General features: G+C 46.3%; 1 protein-coding gene across 1 annotated transcript; it reads left to right on the plus strand.

Moving 5' to 3' along the window:
* The first annotated feature begins 5,273 nt into the window (after positions 1-5,273).
* FGFBP1 (fibroblast growth factor binding protein 1) lies at positions 5,274-7,939 on the plus strand. Its single transcript, XM_079772575.1, has 2 exons — positions 5,274-5,386; positions 6,988-7,939. The coding sequence occupies exon 2, from the start codon at positions 7,008-7,010 to the stop codon at positions 7,737-7,739; it is 732 nt and encodes a 243-aa protein (XP_079628701.1). The 5' UTR covers positions 5,274-5,386; positions 6,988-7,007; the 3' UTR covers positions 7,740-7,939.
* The last annotated feature ends 13,800 nt before the right edge of the window (positions 7,940-21,739 follow it).

Raw genomic sequence — 21,739 nt, forward strand, 5'->3', positions numbered from 1 at the left:
CTAAATAAAATATGGACTTGAGTAATACTTATCAACATTGCTGCAATCCTACCTAATAAAAGAGTAATGTGCAAATTGACCGTACCTTCGCTACACCCATAAGCCACGCCCACCAGCCACGCCCACCAGCCAATCAGGAGCAAATATGCAAACAAATCCAACCAAGATGGCTGCAGCCACAGAGAGCAGGAGGGAGGCTTGGGTTTCCCCAGCAACAGAGGAAGACAAGCTTTCCGCCTGCCCTTGCAGGTCTTCGCCTCCACTCAAGGCTACAAAGTTTCAATTATAGAAGGTAAACAAATCCAAATAGAAATGGCAGCAGCCACTGAGCTGGAAAGAGCGGGAGGCAAGGGTTGCCCCCGGCAATGGAGGAAGCTAAGCTTCTGCAGCCCTGGCCAACCCAGGCCTCCACTTAAGGCTACAAAGTTTCAATTATATTAGATACATAAGTCCCAACAGAAATGGCTGCATCCACAGAGTGAGCAGAATGCTTGGCTCCATTCCAGGCTACAAAGTTTCAATTGTAGAAGGTAAATAAGCCCCAGATACCAGGGCCTCTGCTTGGGTCACCAGGGGGAGTGGCCAGCCTGCAAACCACCACAGGCCCCTCACCCAAGCTGCCCCACGCCCCAAGGGAACCTCCACCCTGATCCAGGACACCCTTCAGGGAAAACCAGCAGGCCCTCACCCATGCACCAGGACTCTATCCTATCTAATAAAAGAGTAATATGCAGATTGACCATCACTCCAACACACAAGATGGCTGCCCCCATGTGGTCAAAGATCCTGACCCCATGTGGACACAAGATGGCCACCACAAGATGGCTAGCAGGGGAGGGCAGTTGCGGGGGACCAAGCCTGCAGGGGATGGCAGTTATGGGTGACCAGGCCTGCAGGGGAGGGCAGTTAGGGGTGACCAGGCCTGCAGGGCAGGGCAGCTAGGGGTGACCAGGCCTGAAGGGGAGGGCAGTTAGGGGTGACCAGGCCTGATGGGGAGGGCAGTTAGGGGCCAACAGGCTGGCAGGGGAGCAGTTAGACATCAATCAGGCTGGCAGGGTAGTGGTTAGGGGGTGATTAGGCTGCCAGGTGGAAGCAGTTAGGGGCAATCAGGAAGGCAGGCAGGCGAGCAGTTGGGAAAGCGATGCCTAAACGGGCAGTTGGACATCCCTCAAGGGGTCCCAGATTGAAGAGGGTGTAGGATGGGCTGAGGGACACCACCCTCCCCCCCCCCCCCCCCCGTGCACAAATTTCATGCACCGGGCCTCTAGTAGTTTTATAAATATTATATTATAATGTGAGAGGTTATCCACAGGGAATCCTGGGTGAGATGTGGGCACAGAGGAACTATCTTGCAAATATTTTGTAAAACTAATATATATATATATATATATATATATATATATATATATATATATATATATATATATATACTAGAGGCCCGGTGCATGAAATTCGTGCACGGAGGGGGGTTGTCCCTCAGCCCAGCCTGTACCTTCTCCAATATGGGATCCCTCTCACAATCCAGGACTGCTGGCTCCCAACTGCTTGCCTGCCTGCCTTCCTGATTGACCCTAACCACTTCTGCCTGCCAGCCTGATCACCCCCTAACCACTCTGCTGCCAGCCTGTTTGCCCCCAACTTCCCTCCTCTGCCAGCCTGGTCACCCCTAACTGCCCTCTCCTGCAGGGTTGATCGCCTCCAACTGCCCTCCCTTGAAGGCCTGGTCCTTCTCAACTGCCCTCCCTTGCAGGCTGGGTGCCTCCCAACTGCCCTCTCCTGCTGGCCATCTTGTGGTGGCCATCTTGTGTCCACATGGGGGCATGATCTTTGACCACATGGGGGCAGCTATATTGTGTGTTGCAGTGATGATCAATCTATATATTACTCTTTTATTAGATAGGATAGAGGCCTGGTACAGGGGTGGGGGCCAGCTGGTTTGCCCTGAAGGGTGTCTTGGTTCAGGTGGGGGTTCCCTTGAGACATGGGGCGGCCTGAAAGAGGGGCCTGTGGTGGTTTGCAGGCCGGCCACGCCCCCTGGCAACCCAAGCAGAGACCCTGGTATCTGGAATTTATTTACCTTCTACAATTGAAACTTTGTAGCCTGGAGCGGAGCCAAGCCTGGGGCTTCCTCTGAGGCCGGCAGCCATTTCTGTTGGGGTTATAATTGAAACTTTGTTGCCTTAAGCGGGTGGGCCCGGCCAGTGTGTACGGAAAGCTTTGCTTCCCCTGTTGCCGGCGTCAACCCTGGCCTGCTCTCTCAAGCTCCATTCTGCCGCCATTTGTTTGAATTTGTTTACCTTCTATAATTGAAACTTTGTAGCTTGAGTGGAGGCTTAGGCCTGGCAAGGGCAGGCGGAAAGCTTGGCTTCCTCTGTTACCTAGGAAACCTTGCTCTCTGTGGCTGTAGCCATCTTGGTTTGGGTTAATTTACATGCTCGCTCTGATTGGATGGTGGGCGTGGCTTGTGGGCGTGTCGGAGGTATGGTCAATTTGCATATTTGTCTATTATTAGGTAGGATATATAATGAATGAGAGGATGAGAAAGGAGAGAGAGGGAGGAAGAAAGAAGAGTTTATAACTTATACAAGAATGACCCTTACTTTCTTTTTAATACAAATATTAGAAGGCCTTAATTTAATTCTTCTTGAATTGTGTGTCAGGCATGTTCTTGGGTGACCTGAGCCTCAGCTCCACATCTGTACCACAAGGATCCAGGCTGGACTTTCCTCCAGAGATTCTTGTGAAAAAAGTGAGGCGCCTTTATGTAATCCATTCTTCATGAGTCAGTGATGCCCTGGATCATGGAGGTATAGGGATGTTGTGGGAACCTGCTGTGAACAGTCATGCTGGGGCTCCTACCCTCTCCAGTTTCCCCAGTGTCCTGTAGTAAAAGTATAGAATTTTCTCAGTGTACCCAGATGTGAAATAGTATGGGGAAAACACATTAGCACAATGTCAGTGTGCTGTAAGCACTTACTGGGAGTGACAGTCTATTTCTCTCCATGAACATCCATGAAAAGGTGGAGGCATGGGCAAGATCAGGGACTAATGACACCAACAGAAAGAATGTCTGTATATGAAGTCACTATTTGAGCTGGATCCTGAAGGATGAGCCAGTGTGAGCCTAGCAAAGTAAGACTGGAAGAGCATTCCAAGTATGGGGAACAGAAGGAGCAAAAGCAGGAAGTGGGCAAGTGAACTGAGTATTCAGAAAGTGGTGGATGAGTATCCTAGTATGGCCAGATTGTTGTTGTTGTTGTTGTTCTTGTTGTTGTTGTTGTGTGTGTGTGAATGAGTTTGGAATGACAGGCTGAGCCAACGGGAAAGGTCTACATAGCTTGGCCTAATACTGTGCCTCTCTTGCTTGAAGTAGAAAGATAAAGGCAGAAGTTGGGATGGGATCACAAGAAGCCATGGGAAGCCAGAGGGGGAAGTCCCATGTTCCCTGCCAAAGCTTAGAGAAGCATTCTCAGAAAAGATCCTGGAGTCCAAGTGTTTCCTTTAAATACGCTTTGTGTTCTGACTTACAATCTTCCTCCAGAAAAAAAAGCTGGCTGCGTCCTGAGGATCAAGATGAATTCCTCATTATTTCAGAGGACACCTTGATCTATATCTCGCTGTGGAACAAAGCTGCTTTATCTTGTCTATGTCCAAATGATTTCCTAAAACACCACACTGTGAGTGCCTATTTGGGGAGGGTGTGTTCTATAAGATGGTGGTCGGAACAATGGGGATGGATCTCTCCATGAGCTGATTTTATAAGAGGCTTAGAACTTGGGGAAATGGCCACCTCTGATGGCATTTATGAAAAGGCCCTTTGAACCTCTGAGTAAACCAGTCGACATCCACAGCTTGAGTGGAATCCAACCACAATTAGGACTTTTGATGTCTCTATTATGGGCCAGGCCAGCACTTTTAGAAAATTTCAATTAGATGGCAGCTCAATTTCATATACTCACATCTGGATGTTGGGGCATTTCTTAAAAGTTCAAGAACTCTCCATTTGTTTCAAAAAATGTATATACAAAAAAAATTATGACTTCTGAAAATACCAACCCCAAGACCACATGTTCTCAGCCAACTGGAGCTAAGTGCTGATCTTACCACCAGGACCTACCTGGATTGCCGCAGTCCCCCCTGCTCTTTAGTGTCTCAGTTCCAAAGGCAGGTCGGTTGCCATTTATTACCATTTGTGTACTATTGTTCTTCTTATGGCTGAGTTAAGAAGAGAAGTACAACTTCTTGTGCCCAGATATGAAAAGGGAGGTGGCAAAATATAATGAGGTCCACATCTTCATTTGGGAAGTGAGTCTCCTCCATGTTTAACATCAAAACAAAATATGTGTTTTTAAAGAATACAGATGGAGTCCCCGTTATGAACCAAATCATCCTCCTTTACATTATGCCCATAAATAATTTAGTAGGAAAACCTAAGGGAGGTACTGTGATTGTCCTCAATCTGTAGATGCACACACAGAGGTTAGGAAAGGTTATGTGACAGCTGTGACAGGGGTTAAGTGAAAGCTCTGTCATTCCGGTACGAGGCTGCCTATCAAAGGTTGACCAGAATGAGGTTCCCATGCGTGACCCTAAGTTGAATATTTTCAGCAGAAATCCCAAGATCAGGAACTTGCTCCCTACCAGCCATTCGGAGCCCCTGGATTCCTCTGCCCAACAGTCACTTCAGGTGCCTCAGTGAAAACAGGGACTCAGACACTGAGATGTGTTCTCTAGATCATCCACTCATAAACCCAACATTTACTGAGAATGGCAGGTAGGAAAAGATCAGACAATGGATGCAGGGAGTCCCAGATTTAACTTTGGGCTCCTCATCCTCCTGGCTGTGTGACCTTGGACAAACCCTGAATATCACCATGCTTCAGTTTTCCATCAGTAAAATGGGGTGAATCACAGCTTCCCATATCATAGAATGGATGTAATGAGAACAAATGGAAATATTTTGGTAAAATGGACCTAGCACAGTGCTTGGCAGCTATGATTATTTTTGTTGTTTATAACTTTCCCCAGAGATATCGCTGCATCAAAGAGTCCCATCAAATAGGGTCTTTGCGAGGCTGAGCTGTCCTCCCAAACTGGCTGCTGGGGAAAGAGGAAGGGCTTGGAGTGCGCAGTCTAATGCCCTGTGCGTAACCCTCCACCCACTTTACACCAACCACTTTCCCTGCAGGCGCTGGCTCCCTCCAAGGGGGTGTGGCTGGGAGGAGTGTAAAGAGAGCTGCACAGGTGTGTGCCCTGTGAAAACCCTGTCTGCCTGGGCTCCTATAAAAAGGGCCTCCCCTGCCTTGCACTGCAGACGAGATAGCTGTAAGCCTGCAAGCTTGCTCTGGCACCCGGGATTGCACTGCACCTGCATACTCAGACAAAGGTAAGAACCTGGATCTTTAAGAGTGTGATTGCCTGCCCCACTTCCAGCTTCCCCAAGGACTTCATGTTCCTGGGGTCTGGATCCCAGCAGGGGTCTCAATGCCGTGAGGAATGAGCGGGTCTTCGTCTGGTATACCTAACCTCACACCCCACCTTTTTTGGGACCCCACATGCCTATGACTGTCTTCCCCTTTCTCAATCCTAATAGCAGGTCAAAATGCCTAGACTAGAAATGAGATCAGGGCCATTTCCTAGGCCAGACTTTTTGTTTGTTTGTTTGTTGTTTAAATAAAATTCAGTATTTTCTTTTAAAATGGAGCACTGATAATATGAATCATCTTGTCATCGTGAATTAAGCCAAACCAAACCCTGAGCTGTTCATGATTGCTCTTTTATTTCTTGCCAGTATTTTTGAAAGGCAGAGTAAGGTGAAGGTGAGGAGGGTGGTATAAAGGACCAGAGATATAAGTTCTGGCTGCCTGTCCCAGCTTTGTCACTTGCCCTTCATGGGATCTTAAACAATTTATTTGTTGTTCTGAGCCTTAGCTGTCACATCTGTTAACTGGAGAGATTTATTATTACCTGCCAGGGAGCACTCTTGTGTGGATCAACAAGGTAGTCAGGCACTGGTCAAGTGCACAGAAATGCTATTTTTCTTCTCCTTTCCAGAGTAGTTTTATTGCCTACCTGACAGAATCCATGTAGGTTGGCGTAGCATTTAAGATCATCCTATTAATTCAATTATTTTTTTTAAAGAATTGATTAAGGGCATTCTATATGCCCAGCATTGTGCTATAGCAGTTTAAATGCTCTGGTGGAAATTCACTCCTATCTACCTAGGTTCACTTTGCCCAGTCAAGTTGAATGATCTCCCCTTCTTTATGCATTTTCTTGGGTTCTTATTTCATCCCAATTGCCCCTCCTCACAAACCCACCCATCCCAGAGTGTGCAAATCTCATGCATGTTTAACCTTGGGTCAAACATCATTTTGCATGTCACTTCCCATGTCCTTTCTCATAGTATGGTCATCTGAGTCCATGTAGAACTGTGATATAGAAACCCAGCACATCAGAGCTGGAGGAGTGGGCAGATATCTCATGCAACACATTGATTTCCAGATAAAATAACTGAGACCCAGAGAGGGAGGGTGATTTGCCCAAGATCAAGCGGGGACACAATTTAGACAGACTTCTGGTCAATACTATTGAGAATCCCCAAAGAGTTGCCTCTAAGTTTTTAAGATGTGAAATTTTCTTATTTACCTTGATATATTCAACATCTGGTCTAGTATGTGGCATACAACAGGTGCTCCATAAATGCCTGTTGAATGAGTGAATAAAAGCATGAGTGAAAGAGCAAATGAAGGCATAAATGAGTGAATGAATGGGGCTCAGAGAGTGGTGAAGGATGGAATGAAGGGTAGGAAATTTTCACATTCAAGACTCCAGTCAAGCAGAAATGTGAATAGACAGACTGCATCTCTTGTAATTCCAGAATCAGAAGGATTCTTGAACTTACTCCTAGGCAGGCAGGCATGTGCCAGGGTGGGAGGCGGCGGGGGGGGGCTGCCCAGCATTGACTCACCTGCTTTTGTCAAATAGGTTTCCACCAAACTAAAGACATGAGGATCCACAGCCTCACCTTGCTGTCCTTCCTCCTTCTGGCCGCTCAGGTGTTCTTGGTGGAGGGCAAAAAGGAAGTAAAGAATAGAGGTGGCAGCAAAGCCACCACGGATAAAACACAGATGCTGGGCAAGCCCTTGAACGAGCAGAAAAGCCAGCCACCCAAGCACCTGACCAAAGGCAAGTTTGTCACCCAAGACCAGGCCGACTGCAGATGGGTGGTGACTGAGAAGGAGGAGGGCATTGTCCTGAAGGTCGATTGCACCCGACAGGATAACAAGTTTTCCTGTTCCTTTACGGGCAATCCAACCTCGTGCCTAGAGTCAACCAAAAAGGGTGTCTATTGGAAACAAATTGGCCGGAGCCTGCGCACTCAGAAAGTCATCTGTGGGGACTCCAAGAGCATCCTGAAGACCAGGGTGTGCAGAAAGAAGTTCCCAGAATCCAATCTCAAGTTGGTGAACTCTACTCTAATTGGAAAGAAACCCAGCCAGGAGACAATGGAGCCCTCTCCCAGGGAGCAGAGCATGACTAATGAGGCCTCCCTCATGGAGCCTAACAAGGTCAAAGAGAACACCCTCGCTGGCCCAGCAGAGTCCTCCATCAATCCTGAGTGTCTGGAGGACCCAGACATGATGAACAAGAATAAGGCAGCCCTGGAATACTGTGGGGAGTCCTGGAGCTCTTTCTGCAAGTTCTTCTTCACCATGGTGCAGAGTGAATCATGCTAAGGAGGTCAAAAGAGAACAGACCTCCATTAGGTACATGTCCAAGCCTTCAGGATGCTGTAAAGCTCTCCAAGTTCCCTGTAAAATGAACATTTATATGAGCTCACAGGGAATTATTTAAACAGAATTCGTAATTTTTTGTTTTTGAGTTTTGGAATTTGCTTTATATTCATTTCCTTAGGTGTGATTTTCAGAGGTTGTTGACTGCAATGTTTCCATGGCCCACAAAGCTGTGTGCATCTGAGCAGTAACAACCACTCTTGGAGCTGAATGAGCCAGAGGGGATGATTTTAGTGCGATGCAGTTCTGCTTAATTAACAAAATTAATAAAGCTCTGTGCATTTTTCAAAAATGTTCAACCATTGTTTGTGTCTCTGCGTCTAGTTCCAATAAACTCATAAGCAGGCCTCCATGTGTCAGTGCAAAAAAATATCTAAGGAACAATTTCATTCATCCCAAGTCATCCCATAAGGTGACCCACTCCAAACTCCTATCTTTACATGTTCATGCCTTGCTTTTCAAGTGGGACACCTTGGGCATGAGGTGAGACACCTGTCAGGGTCTCACAGATAGTAGGTAGGATTAGAACCTAAGGGGTCTCCAAGCCAAGTCCACGTGCTGGATAAACACCCTCTACTGGCAAAGTCAGAGCTGCCCATTGCCAGCCACCATATGCAGGACCCCTGATCTTGAGTAGCTCATTTCTAGCCTGAGGGAGAGAGGTCTGCATAAGAACAATGCCCTGTGATAAAGGTTCCAATGGAAAGGATGAAAAGGAAAAAAGCAGAGAGAAGAGGAAGAAACTGCTGGAAGAACTCAGCTTGAGCTTCACAGAGGGGATGATACTGGAGCTGGAATTTGGAGAGAGTATCTTTAGGTAGGAAACAGAGCAGAATGGAGGCACTGTAGGACGATAACAGCATGTATAAAAGCAAAGATAGGAGAAAATCATAGAGGATAGGAGAGGCCACATGGCTGGAATGTAGTGGGGCTCAGGAATGACACTGCTGTTAATCATTTACATGTTAGTATAAAGAATCTTAAAGTTTTTTACTGCAATAGCTGGGAAGAGAAAATAAACTGTCCCCAATGCCTTGTCACAATTCCACAAAGAACAAAAAGTAAGGAGTCGGAGTTGGTAAAAATACTGTTCTTTAGAGCTTCTTTAGGATTGGTGGCAAGGAGGAATGGCCAGTGGAGTGGAAGAATGTCATTTTACCAGGACCTACACTGAGCATTGTCAGTGGCCAGTCCAGAGTTGACAGCCTCAGAGTCCGTTTGATTATCATCAGCAGCATCATCAACTCGACACTTATCTCTCACTTTCTATATCCAGGCACCATACTAACCTTTCCCCATGGAGTATACATGTATTTATTCATTTACTCACTCAATTGACACATAATTTATTAAGCACAGACTATCAGACTCTTGTAGGAGCTCAGGATACAGTGATCTACAAGAGATGAATGCTCTGCCCCCATGGGGCTACCTGTGGGGAAACTAATGGTAAACTCACAAATGCACAAGCATCAAAGAGGAAAAGTAAAGAAGGAGGAGAGGGTAGAAGTGATGGAAGACAACCTGTCTTAGATGAGATGGTTAGAGGAGGCCTATCTTTGGAGGTAACTTTTGAGTCTAGATCTAAATTAAGTGAGGCGTTAAATCAGGTTGGGTAAGGATGTTCTAAATAGTGGGAACAGTCAGTACACGTGCCCTGACATTAATTAATAAGCTATGAGCTCCTACTGTGTGCCAGGCATTGTTCTAGAGGAAGGAAATAATAGCAAACTAAAAAGAAAATGACCCCTCTTTTTATGGTGTTTATATTCCAACTAGAGGCCTGGTGCATGAACTTTGTGCACCGGGGGGAGGGGGGAGTGTCCCTAAGCCCAGCCTGCACCCTCTCACAATCCAGGACTGCTGGCTCACAACCACTCACCTGCCTGCCTGCCTGATTGCCCCTAACTGCTTCTGCCTGCCAGCCTGATCACCCCCTAACCACTCCCCTGCCAGCCTGGTCACCCCTAACTGTCCTCCCTGCAGGCTTGGTCACTGCCAACTGCCCTCCCCTGCAGGCCTGGTCCCCCCCAACTTCCCTCCCCTGCAGGCCTGGTTGCCCCAACTGCCCTCCTCTGCCAGCCCGGTCACCCCTAACTGCCTTCCCTTGCCAGCCTGGTCGGCCCTAACTGCCCTCCCCTGCTGGCCTAATCACCCACAACTGCCCTCCCCTGCTGGACATCTTGTGGCAGCCATCTTGTGTCCACATGGGCATGGCCATCTTTGACCAGATGGGGGCAGCCATCTTGTGTGTTGGAGTGATGGTCAATTTGCATATTACCTCTTTATTATATAGGATAGCTGGGTCATGCTTGACATGTTCAGAAATATCAAGCATTACAGACTCACTCTAGGACACAACTGACATATAAACCTTATCCCCACACCCAAGAGTATGGACCCAACATCACAGGTCCTCTTCGTGGTCCTCCTGGCCACACAACAGGAGGATTTCCCTTAAAGTCTACACAGATTGTCAGCCCTTTGTTCCCCTGCCACTCATACATATCAATTCTACATAGTCTTGAAATAGGAAAACATTTCCAGGGATCATTAAACAATAACACTGCTCTGGTCTGGATGATATAAACATTGGACAACAGACCAGACCAGACCAAACGAAAAGCCCTCTTAAGGTCCTTCCAGCCCATAAAGCTAATGGTTCTTCTAAGTCACTCATGGCTCTGGCCGATGGCAGAACTGGGAGGAGCCTTGTTTCCAGCATAGTGGAGTCGGCAGGATCTGGGTTACAGGTTTCTCTCTGCTGCTTCTGAACCAAGATCCCTGGATCAATTACTTAAATCTTTTGAGCTCCATTGAGCTCATCTTAACAATGGGGATAATGAAACCATCTTTAAAGGTTGTTGTAAGACACATATTGGTCAATACATCTTGAGCACCTAGAGCCACACCTAGTGCTCACATAGTAGGTTTTCAACACAAATGACAGTCTGAAGTCCAGAGTGCAAGACTGGTTTTGGAGGGAGGCCAAAAAATTATGTAAACTTTAAAAGTGTGAGGTTTTTTTCTCTAATACAAAAAGCAACAAGGAACAGCCATTATTGATCACCTATTATGTGCCAGAGGCTTTGCCCATTTTCTTATTTAATCCCTCGACAATTCTGTTTCGTAGATATTATCATCTTCATTTTCTAGATAAGAAAACTGAAGCTCAGAGAAGCTGAGCAACTTGCCGGGGTCACAGAGCCTATAAAAGGCACAGCCTGTACCTGGGAAACCCAGGTCTGTAGGTCTCCAAGCCCATTCTGCCTACACCACTCACAATCTTCTTCCCTTGATGAGAGAAGAGTGACATGTGTGGTCTTCAGGCAGGAGCCCAGCCATTAAGTAAACAGGGTGCATCAGTCCCTTTTATGTTCTTTTTTAAAAATATATTTTTATTGATTTCAGAGAGGAGGTGAGAGGGAAGGAGAGATAGAAACATCAATGCTGAGAGAGAATCATTGATTGGCTGCCTTCTGTACACCCCCTACTCAGTATCGAGCCCAAAACCCAGTTGATGAAGCTCCTTCGGGATTCTAGCCCGTAGGTCAATGCTTGGTTATTTATCTTTATTATTAAGCAATGTGGCCAAAAATGAATCAACAGCTGGGACTCGCAGATGTGGAGAAGAGAGCAACATAAATTAACGTAGGATCATCCCACTGTTGGAAAATTAGATTGTTGTTAAGTGTTTCTTATTATAAACAATGCTGTTAAGAACCATGCTTAAAGATAAATCTTTTCTAACATTGGGATTTTTTTTCTTTAGGGAAAATTCCTCGAGAGCAGACTGCAAGGCTCAACACTGTGCTTCTGAAAGAAGCTTTTTATTATTTTAAAACTCAAACATTCATAAGTAAAGAGATGAGTGTAGTAAATGTCTAAGTATCCTTCACTCAGTTTAAACAACTACCCACTCGTGGCCAATCTCACTTCACCTAGAAAGGTCCCAATTATCCTCTCCCCTGGATTGTTTTGAAACAAATCTCAGACACACATCATTTCATTTGTAAATATTTCAACTTGTACCTCTAAGAGATAGGGCAAGAGCATGCACGTTTTTAAAGCTCTTGACACATATTGCCAAACTGCCTGCCAAAAAAATGTTACAAAACTTATATTCCTGCCAACAGTATAAGAATGTGGCCCTGTCTCCTCATTTTTATCAACCTCAGGGGTACCAGTTCAGGTGGTGGGGGTAGGGGTGGGAATTAAATACACAAAGTTCAATAGTGGTGATTGTAGATAGGGAACCAGTTACAATAATATTGGAAACGCTAAAAGGGTCCAGTGAGGCAGCCCCAAGCCAGGGGCTTCCTACTCACAGCCCTGGGCTCAAAAGCCAAAGGAAACAGGTGTGTGACTGATCCCAGGCCAGGCACCCAGCTGGAGCCAGGACACTGGAGGGAGGAACCGTCTGGGGGAACAAGAGTCACAGAGGCTAGAAATGTCACCAGACACAGAATGTCCTGGCTTCCTCCCTCCCACTGTTCTGTGGGCTAATCCTAACCTGAAGCCAACGACCTAGGGCAGTGGTGCAGCTCTTTGGCCCCTTGAGTGTGGCTCTTCCTCAAAATACCACGGCCTGGGTGAGTCTATTTTGAAGAAGTGGCATTAGAAGAAGTTTAAGTTTAAAAAAATTGGCTATCAAAAGAAATTTCAATCGTTGTACTGTTGATATTTGGCTCTGTTGACTAATGAGTTTGCCAACCATTGACCTAGGGAGTCTGGGAAATGAGTTTGCATCAGCACCCGCACCGCCACCCAACACATGCAATGGCAATGCAGAAGAGATGGGGCATGATCTGAGGGCCAGCAGCCACTAGAAGCACTCTGAGCATCACCATTCTGTTCAGCTTTGTTCATTGATATGAGCTATTTAGAGCCCCCAAATGTCTGCAAGTCATGAGCTAAGGCATGAGATTGACACATATAAAGTGTCAACTACAGAGCGAGAAGAACGCGTTGTTGAAGAGAATGTAAATTAGTGCGACCCATTTTGAGAGGAACTTGTCAATAATTCTCAGAATTTACAATCTCAAGCCCTTCAGTCTATTCATTCCCCTTGTAGAGATTTATGTACATATACTCGCACATAACAAAGATGTATGCTGAGGATACTCAATATGGTATTATTTATAGCAGCAAAACACTGGAAACAACAGGCATATACATAAGGACTGGTTGAAACCATGAAGGGGTTAGTTGGAATGATTCTAAGAAATGCAGTTAAAGAAATGTGTTTTTAAAAAGTGTGCATAGCATGCTTCCATATGATTATACATTAATATATGCATAAAATATGTCTCAAATTGTATAAAATTGTTTTTCAAATCACTGGCAGTAGCTATTGCCTTTGGGGAGAGAAAACAGAAGATTGAATGAGATAGGAGAGAGACCTATGTACCCTTTGTACTTCTAATATTTGTTCTCTATGCTTTGTGTTAGGGTGAACCATATAAAATTATCAACTTGGTATCATTTTGATCCATAAAACGGTAATTTCATATGCTCTCAAATTAACATTGCTTTTTTCTTAATTTATTTTTTATTGTTGACAGTATTACAGATGTCCTCCATCCCCCCACTTATGCCCCTCTCCCCACCAAGCCCCTGCCCCACCTAACATTTCTTTATCAATGAAAGACGTAACTAATTTTTAAAAGACCAGCCAGGGATCTATTCCATTGGGATGTGAATTTGGAGTTGGCATTTTCAGTAAAGTAAAAAGGTGACCCATGATATGTCCTCCACTGAGTGTCAGGGTGATTTCATGTCTTCTTGGAATTAAATGAGAAAAGCCAGAGTGGTGTCTCATGAACTTGAATCTAGCAGGAGAGTTGACTAGAACGGCTCCTTGATTCTCAAGACAATATTGACTTTTTAAGAGGCTTCAAATGAAGACAAGTTGGGAGGCAGCTTGGGGCTATGCACGCTTCTCTGTCAGCTCTGAATGCTGCCTGAGGCATAAGGCAAACCAAACTAGGAAGCAAATTATCCCCTTGCCAAGGGTTGAGGAGTCATGTAACTACCTGTTCCCAGAGCCTCAGTACAGATTTCCTCACTTTGAAAGAGAAAAAGCCCCTTAAGCAAATCTGACAGCTTCTATGAAAAACATCCCAAAGCCCTTCACATTCAGAGCCTGCCAGGGACTGGAAGTCCTTGGACAGTTGACTGGGCTTGTTCTTGGGAGCATACATCTCTTCAGTTGACTGATGCTACAGTTCTACAAAGTAGGGACATCTGTGTTTCAAAAAAGGAAACTGAGGCAGAATCAGGGTTTAAAACCAAGCCAGGGTGAATAATCATAACACCCTTTCTTCAGAACGTGTTCCGAAGTAAATGAGATAATGCATATGAATTACCTGGTGACCATCCATGCAAGGTACTGAGTCAGATGTACCTGCAAGAATGATGGTGCTTCTCATATATACACAGAAAATAATGATGCAACAATGTGCAAGAAGAGAAGCGTTGACAGAATGATCGCTGAATGTCTCTCATGTCAGCTAGTCTGTGAGCTCCGCAATTATCTCTGAATCCCTAGCACAGTCCCTCGCACGTACATATCTGGTTATTATTTATAAATCATTCTCAACCTACTGTTGCCAAATGAGCTGCTGAATCCCTCCAAAGTTGGTGTTCTTCCTCTGCAAACACCCCATGTCCTTGGTTCCTGACAACTAGAGAAAATGCCAGGTACTGGATGCAATGCCAGGTCCATAGGGCTGCTCAGGAAACCCAACCATTCTCACGGGTAACTTCCTATTTGCAGTTGAATTTCATTCGCCCAGTGTTCATGAATGGGACAGTCTTCTGAGCTCCCCCATTTATTCCCCACATGCTGAATTAGGTCCAGTGATGTGTCCAGAGCCACTCACTCAATAAGAGACAGTCAGAACCAGGGCTGGGCCAAGCTCAGGGAAGAATGCAAGAGGCATGAGGCTAGTCAATGCCCTCTTTGTCTAATATATTTAGGGAGATAAGCACTCAGCTGGAGAAACAGTTAAAAGTGGGTGGCTAATAAATGTCAGGGGCTGATGGAATTCCAAGGTTGAGGGAAAGAATGTGAGCAGGAATGCATGCAGGAGGAGATGGTGCAAAAGCTGGGCTTTGGGAGTGGTAAGAGGAGGAGATGGAGAGGGATTTATAATTAGCAGTGAGGTCAGGCATGGTCAATCCAGGGGCAAAGAGGAGAGCCAATCTGTGGGAAACAGACACGGTGAGCTGACCTATGTCGAGTCCCTCTTGCCGGCCTGCCAGGGTTCTCCATCCTTCCCATATGCGAATGAGACAGGCTGTTGTTGTTGTTGCCATTTTATTGATGGGGAAGTTGGGAGTCATTGGTATATGGCAAAGCTGGCATTTGAGCCAGGTTTGACAACAAAAATTCTGTGTTTTTCACTCTGCCTGTCTTCCTAGATGAGCCAAATGGGTCTACACTGGTGACGAGGTCTCCCACCGCAACTGGGGAGACCTTTGTTCTATCCATGAAGAGCAGGGTAACTTGAGCAAGTGATTGGCCTCTCAGTCTCCTTCCTTCCTTGGTCATATGAAGTGGTGATGGGGACAGCCACTTCTACCATGCACCTCTCTCAGATCAGTCCAGGGGGTTTTCCTTCAAGGATGGGCTGACAAAGTATCATTGTCACTTTACTCACAAAAAAGAAGGAGCATGACAAACCAGGTATAGCTTTTTAAAGGTTCCACCCAGTGAAACACTCATTCCCATTTCCTTGGCAAATGCAAATCCAGTCTCTGCACCCAAGCTTAAGGGGGCAGAAAAATGCCCTCTTACTGTGCATATGTGAGTGGGAGAATACTGGAAAGAGTAATGACTACCACAGGTGACTAATAACTGTGTCCTTGTGAATGTTCTGCAAAAGCTTTCCACAAACCTGAATTCTTTTCATCCTTAGGACTCCATGTGACTTTGAATCTCAGGATGAAGAATGTAGACATGATTCTAGGCAGTGGGAGCCCTTTAAGGTTTCCAAGGTTTCCAAGGAGGGAAGAAAAGAAGAGTTAAAGTTTGATAAGTCAATGTAAGCTACCACCAAAGTGGTGCTAATATATTTAGGGAGATAAGCTAATATATTTAGGGGATCAATGACTACGGTGATTGAATGCAAGGTGCATTTGCAATGGGAGAACCTGAAAAGATGGGGAGCTGGGGAGCCGCGGAAAAGATACTGCAATAGTCCAGGTACAGTCTGGACTTAGGATAGCAGTGATGGAAAGATAAGGCAAATCTGCAGAGATGCCTTTATGCAATAAACGCTAATCAAGTACCCTCTCTGTGCTAAGTGCGGCGCAAGACACTAGAGGCACTGAGATAGATAGGAACCACCTACCTGTGGAGGCTTCCAGTCCTCTCAGGTGACATGAATGTGAACAACTCATACCCTTGGGAAACAAGTAGAATTAACAAACTTTGAACTTGGATGTGGCCACTGGACTTTCTTTGGCCAAAGAAGTGGAAATGAGCATGTTATTGGGCACCCTCTGTTCTCACTCCTGTGCCCACCTCAGAGTAGGACTCAATACTTAGCTGTAGCTCCAAAAAAGTCAACCTGCAACATCCCATTCACGAGGGTCTACATTTTACTGAGGATGTCATGGAGAGGGAGAGTCATGGCATTGCATACCACATGGCAAAATGCATTCCTAATCCACATTCAAGGACAGGCCCCTTCCTCTCCCCTTCCTTGGACCATAACCTGCACTTCTTTGTTCTATGGCTCCAACCCGTTCTTGCCCCCCACTTCATATTTCTAAAGCTCTCCCTTTTCTTTTTGCAAAGCAACTTAGTTCTCTCTGTTAGCATCTCAGAATTGCATTCTGGCACACAGCATGGTTTTAGGCAGATGATTATTCCCCTACCCCCCACACACACCCTGCCCCCGTCCTTTAGAAATCACCCTCTTTCCAAGAGGAAGCAGGTGGTGAAAATAATCATCCATGTTTTTTGTCTCAGTCCTGCTGCCTTTCCTGCCACTCTTCACAGAGCGGGTAATTGTGGCTTCAGCCAATCTGTTACCTAACCTTCTCCCAGAGGACAAAGCAGGTCATTCACTCTGTGTTCCTCACATTCCTAGTCAGACACCCTCCCCACTTCCTACTGGCGCTGCCCTGTCATTTAGAGCAGAGACATGCTTGCTTGTTTTCCCACCTGGGTCAGGCCAGCCTCCCCAAGGGAGCATGGCATCTCTAGTGAACTTGCCAGCCTTGGGGATTTGTAACTTTCTCTGCTTCTACACACCAGATGCCCATGCTACAAATCAGAGGTTCCCATGACCCCTTCCTCGGGGTCTATTAATTTGCTAGCACATCTCATAGAATTCACGGAAACACTTACGTTTGCCAGTTTATTAAGGGATATAATAAGGGACACAGAGGAACAGCCAGTTAAGGAGATACATAAGGCAAGGTCTGGGAAAGTCCCTAGTGTAGGTGGTTCTATCCCCATGAAGTTGGGGTGTATCACCACCACCACCCCGCCCCATGTGGATGTGATCCCCCACCTGGAAATTCTCCAGACCCCATATTTTTGGAATTTCATGGAAGCTTCCACACATAGCTTGATTGATCATTAACTCCATTCTCAGCCCCTTTTCCCCTTCTGGAGAATAGGGAGGGAAGGGATTTGAAAATTCCAAGTTTCTAATCCTGGCTTGGTTTTTCTGGTGACTGGCCCCCATCCAGGAGTCCACTTCATTAGAAGAAAAGACACTCCAATAACCCAGGAAATCCCAAGGAATTTAGGAGCCCTGTGCCAGGAACTGGGGTAAAAAACAAATATTAGAGCAAAAAAATGCTCTTTCACTTAGAAATTTACAAGTCTTAGGAGCTCTGAGCTAGGAACTGAGGGCAGAAACCAATATGCATTTTTTCCTATTATTTCACAGGATACAATCTATGAAATTTGAATCCATTTGAATAAATTAATTTGAAAATAGATTACACATATCCCTGCTTTATTTGATTGATTGATTGATGAGAGAGAGAGAGAGAGAGAGAGAGAGAGAGAGCATTGATTTGTTGTTCCACTTATTTGATTCATTGTTTGATTCTTTTTTTTGGGGGGGGGGCGGTTTATGAACTTCTTAAATCTTTTTTTTTAAATTTCTTTATTGATTAAGGTGTCACATATTTGTCCTCATCCCCCCATTCCCATCCCACACCCCTCCCCACGGATGCCCCAACCCCCTGTTGAATTTAACCATTGGTTAGGCTCATATGCATGCACACAAGACCTTTGGTTGATCTCTCCCCCCTTCCCCCACCCTCCCCTATCCTCCCTCTGAGGCCCGATAGTCCGATCGATGCCTCCTTGTTTCTGGTTCTGTTGTTGTTCATCAGTCTATGTTGTTCATCATTTCCCCTAGATGAGTGAAATCATGTGTCACTAGAGATATACTTATAAGAGCTGAATGTGAGACGAGCAATAATAGTTATGCTGACAGGCAAATGAATCAGTCTGTAGTGAGTTTCTTTCTGGACCAACAGTTCTTTTGAGACCCAATATCAATGTCCACCAGTTCCTTATGAGTACATGTCGGCACTGACCCCTCAGCTCTGGATGGTGGACAAATGGTGGTAATGCAGGTACGACTCCCTCTGGTTGGGTCTCGGCTGGACCCAGAGGCACGGCTTCACCCGGACCCAGGGGCATGTGGCCTCACCCGGACCCAGGGGGTGCGCGGCCTCACCCGGACCCAGGGGCGTGTGGCTTCACCCGGACCCAGGACCCAGCCTCACCCGGATCCAGGGGCACACAGCCTCACCCGGACCCGGGATCCAGCTTCACCCGGACCCAGGGGCCCGTGGCCTCTCCCAGACCCAGGGTCGCGCGGCCTCACCCAGATCCAGGGGCCCACGGCCTCACCCGGACCCGGGATCCAGGCTCACCCGGATCCAGGGGAACACGGCCTCGCCCAGACCCAGGATTCAGCTTCACCCGGACCCAGGGGCGCATGGCCTCACCCGGACCCAGGACCCAGCTTCACCCGGATCCAGGGGCACACGGCCTCGCCCGGACACGGGATCCAGCTTCCCCCAGACCCAGGGGCACGTGGCCTCACCCCATTGTTTGATTCTTGTATGTGCCTGACCAGGGAACAAACCCCCAACCTTGGCGTATTGGGATGATATTTAACCAACTGAACTACCCAGACAGGGTCCTTGCTTTCTTAAGTGAAGTTAATTCAAAAGGGCCATGTGGGCCATGTACTAGGCAACCGAAATAAGAGCATTTAGGCTTTTAGTGAAGGCCAGAAGCATGTCCACATCTGCCAATAGGACATATGAACTTTAGTGTCCAGATGATACTTATTTTGGTGATTTAAGGGACATTTGTTTTATGTCTTTTCATCTTTTTGGAAACTTACACAGGGTGGGATCACATCCGGCACAGAGGGCCTGGTGAGGACTGGCTGGTCCTGGCTTGTTCACTCAGGTGGGAGAGGCAGTGGGGGGGGAGGGGGTAAGTGGTGAAGAGTGATCCCCCAGCCTACCAAGCAAAACCCCCAAGGTGGTTTAGAGAATGGTTTAATAAGCCCCATTCTCTCTGCCCCCAGAACAGTCTGGAGCGGGTGGGCTGTGAGGACACTTCCTAAATTTCTGACTTGCTGATTCCATGACAAAGAATTCAAAAGAAGCAGCTTTGGGTAGAATGACCCAAAGTGGACGTGGAGGTGGAAGTGGAGGTGGAGGTGGAGGTGGAGGTGTGTGTGGGCTCCCTTGTCACTACCTACAATGAGGGAAATTGGTTCCGGGTTCCTCGGGAAATCTGGGATAAATTGGGTCCCTCAGCAAATCTGGGATAGATGAGAAGATGCTTAAGAGAGTAGATCTTAAAAAGTTCTCATCATTAGAAAACAATTGTAATTGTCTGTGGTGATGGATGTTAACTAGACTTATTGTGATCATTTCACAATACATACAAGTGTGAAATCATGTTGTATACCTGAAGTTAATATGTTATATGTCAATTATATTTCAATTTTAAAATGCTTTATTGATGGAAACTAAAAATATCTACACTAATAAAAGAGAAACATGAAAATTGACCATCACTCCACCACGCCCACCAGCCTATCAGAGCGAGTATGCAAATTAACCCAACAAAGATGGCAGTTAATTTGCATATGCAGGCGTAGGGCGAAGACTGAAGACAGCTTAGAAGGAAAAGGGAGGGAAAGCGGTGGCGGCGGGAGGGAAGTCCGCCTCTACGGGCTTCGCTTCCTTCTCTGCTTCGCTCCCTTCTCTGCTTCGCTCAGGCCACAGGAAGCCTTATTCTTGTAGGAATAGGCCTGAGGAAGCCCTATTCTTGCAGGAATCTTCCTGCAACGGGCCTCTAGTGTGTGTGTGTGTGTGTGTGTGTGTGTGTGTGTGTGTGTGTATATATATATATATATATATATATATATATATATATATAGTATAGTGGTTCTGTCCCTTTAGAGGCAATGTGCTGTGGGTTGGAAGTTTGACGTTGCTACTACTGGCTTATAGTGGTTGGGCAGTTCTTACCCTCTCTGGTCCTCCATTTCTCATCTATAAAATGGGAATACAAATAGCCCCTACTTCTTAAAGCTGTTGTGAAAATGGGTTAGGGGGTACAGGGTCAGGAAACCTTTATCATTCCTCAGTCAGGAAACTAAATTCCCTTTCCCTCTTCTGCCTGGGTCACCCACTTGGTATCAGCCTGGGCTTTGTGGTTTACACACTTGCCTAAAGCACCAGAGGAAAGGAAGACCAGTCCTTCCTGCCCTTCCCATCCCCAGGCCCCTTTCCACCACCAGCCTGATGTTGCCCCATTTGCTCCAGCCAATCAGCACAGCTGCTGCCCTCACCAGGTACCTGGTTCTCACCTGCTCCAGGGAGCCCAGCCCACTGTGGGATGCAAGAGGATGATCTTCCCGCCATCACCTCTACCCTCACCCATTACCAGCCTTCACTGACTCTTAACCCCCACCCATCTCCTTCTTTTCGAAGCCCCTCCCCTTAAAAGGAGGTTCCTTAATTCCAAAGGGGGTAAGGGGAGGAGAAAGGAGTCACTGGGCAAGAGGGCATGTCTTACAACGTTGGCCTTGAGCCCAGCTTTTTTTTGTTCCCTAAGACCCAAGCTGGCTTTTTCTCCTTTGCTGGCAAAGATTGTCATAAGGAGACAACTGCAAGAGAGGAAATGGAAACCTGGGGGAAATTGCTGGTTTGGTGTGGAAATGGTGGAGGAGCGTGTCCAGGCAAGGGCCTTCAGAGTGACTGCCAGGCCACCCCACCAATTCTACCATTGACTTCCTTGGAGCCAGGAGCTCCATCTGACCTTGAGGGCTCCCTCCCCCGGCCCCCGCTTAAGATGATTCTAGGGGAAGACCCGATGTTTCTGTTAAATAATATCCATAATTAATTAGGGTGTCTTGAGCTCTTATAAAATGGGAAGCATCCTGCTAAAATGCTTTTCACATTGTTATCACATTTAATCTTCTCTCCTGGGAAGTTTGTAATATTTCCAATAATTTTCAAAAGAGAAAAGTTAGGTCTCAGGAGAATGATGTACACAAATGGTGAGTGACAGAGGCAAGGAGCAAAGCTCTTGGTCTAACCACTCTGCTTTTATGCTTCTCATACTCCATTACAGATTGGTTGACATCAGCTGAGAGTCAAATAGAACATTCTAGTTTCCTTGACAGAGAGCAAAACAAGATGAGGGAAAATACCTAATGTGATGATAACTGTCGAGCCTATTTTCTTTTCATAGCAGTTCATCAGAAAATCCCATGATTTTTTCATTCATTCATTCATTCATTCATCAAACATGTGCTGAGTTTATCTATGAGTTGGCTGGGGATTAAAAAAAAGGTCAAGGCTCAGGCTTTATCCTTTGTATCTCAAGGAGCTGACAATCTAGTGGGTGGGGAGGTGGAGAGAGAGGCAAT

This window comes from Cnephaeus nilssonii (assembly GCF_951640355.1).
Source record: "Cnephaeus nilssonii genome assembly, chromosome: 1".
In the NCBI taxonomy this organism is placed as follows: Eukaryota; Metazoa; Chordata; class Mammalia; order Chiroptera; family Vespertilionidae; genus Cnephaeus; species Cnephaeus nilssonii.

Excerpts from the sequence above, each read along its gene's own strand:
- FGFBP1 (XM_079772575.1), top strand. The coding sequence starts at position 7,008 with ATGAGGATCCACAGCCTCACCTTGCTGTCCTTCCTCCTTCTGGCCGCT.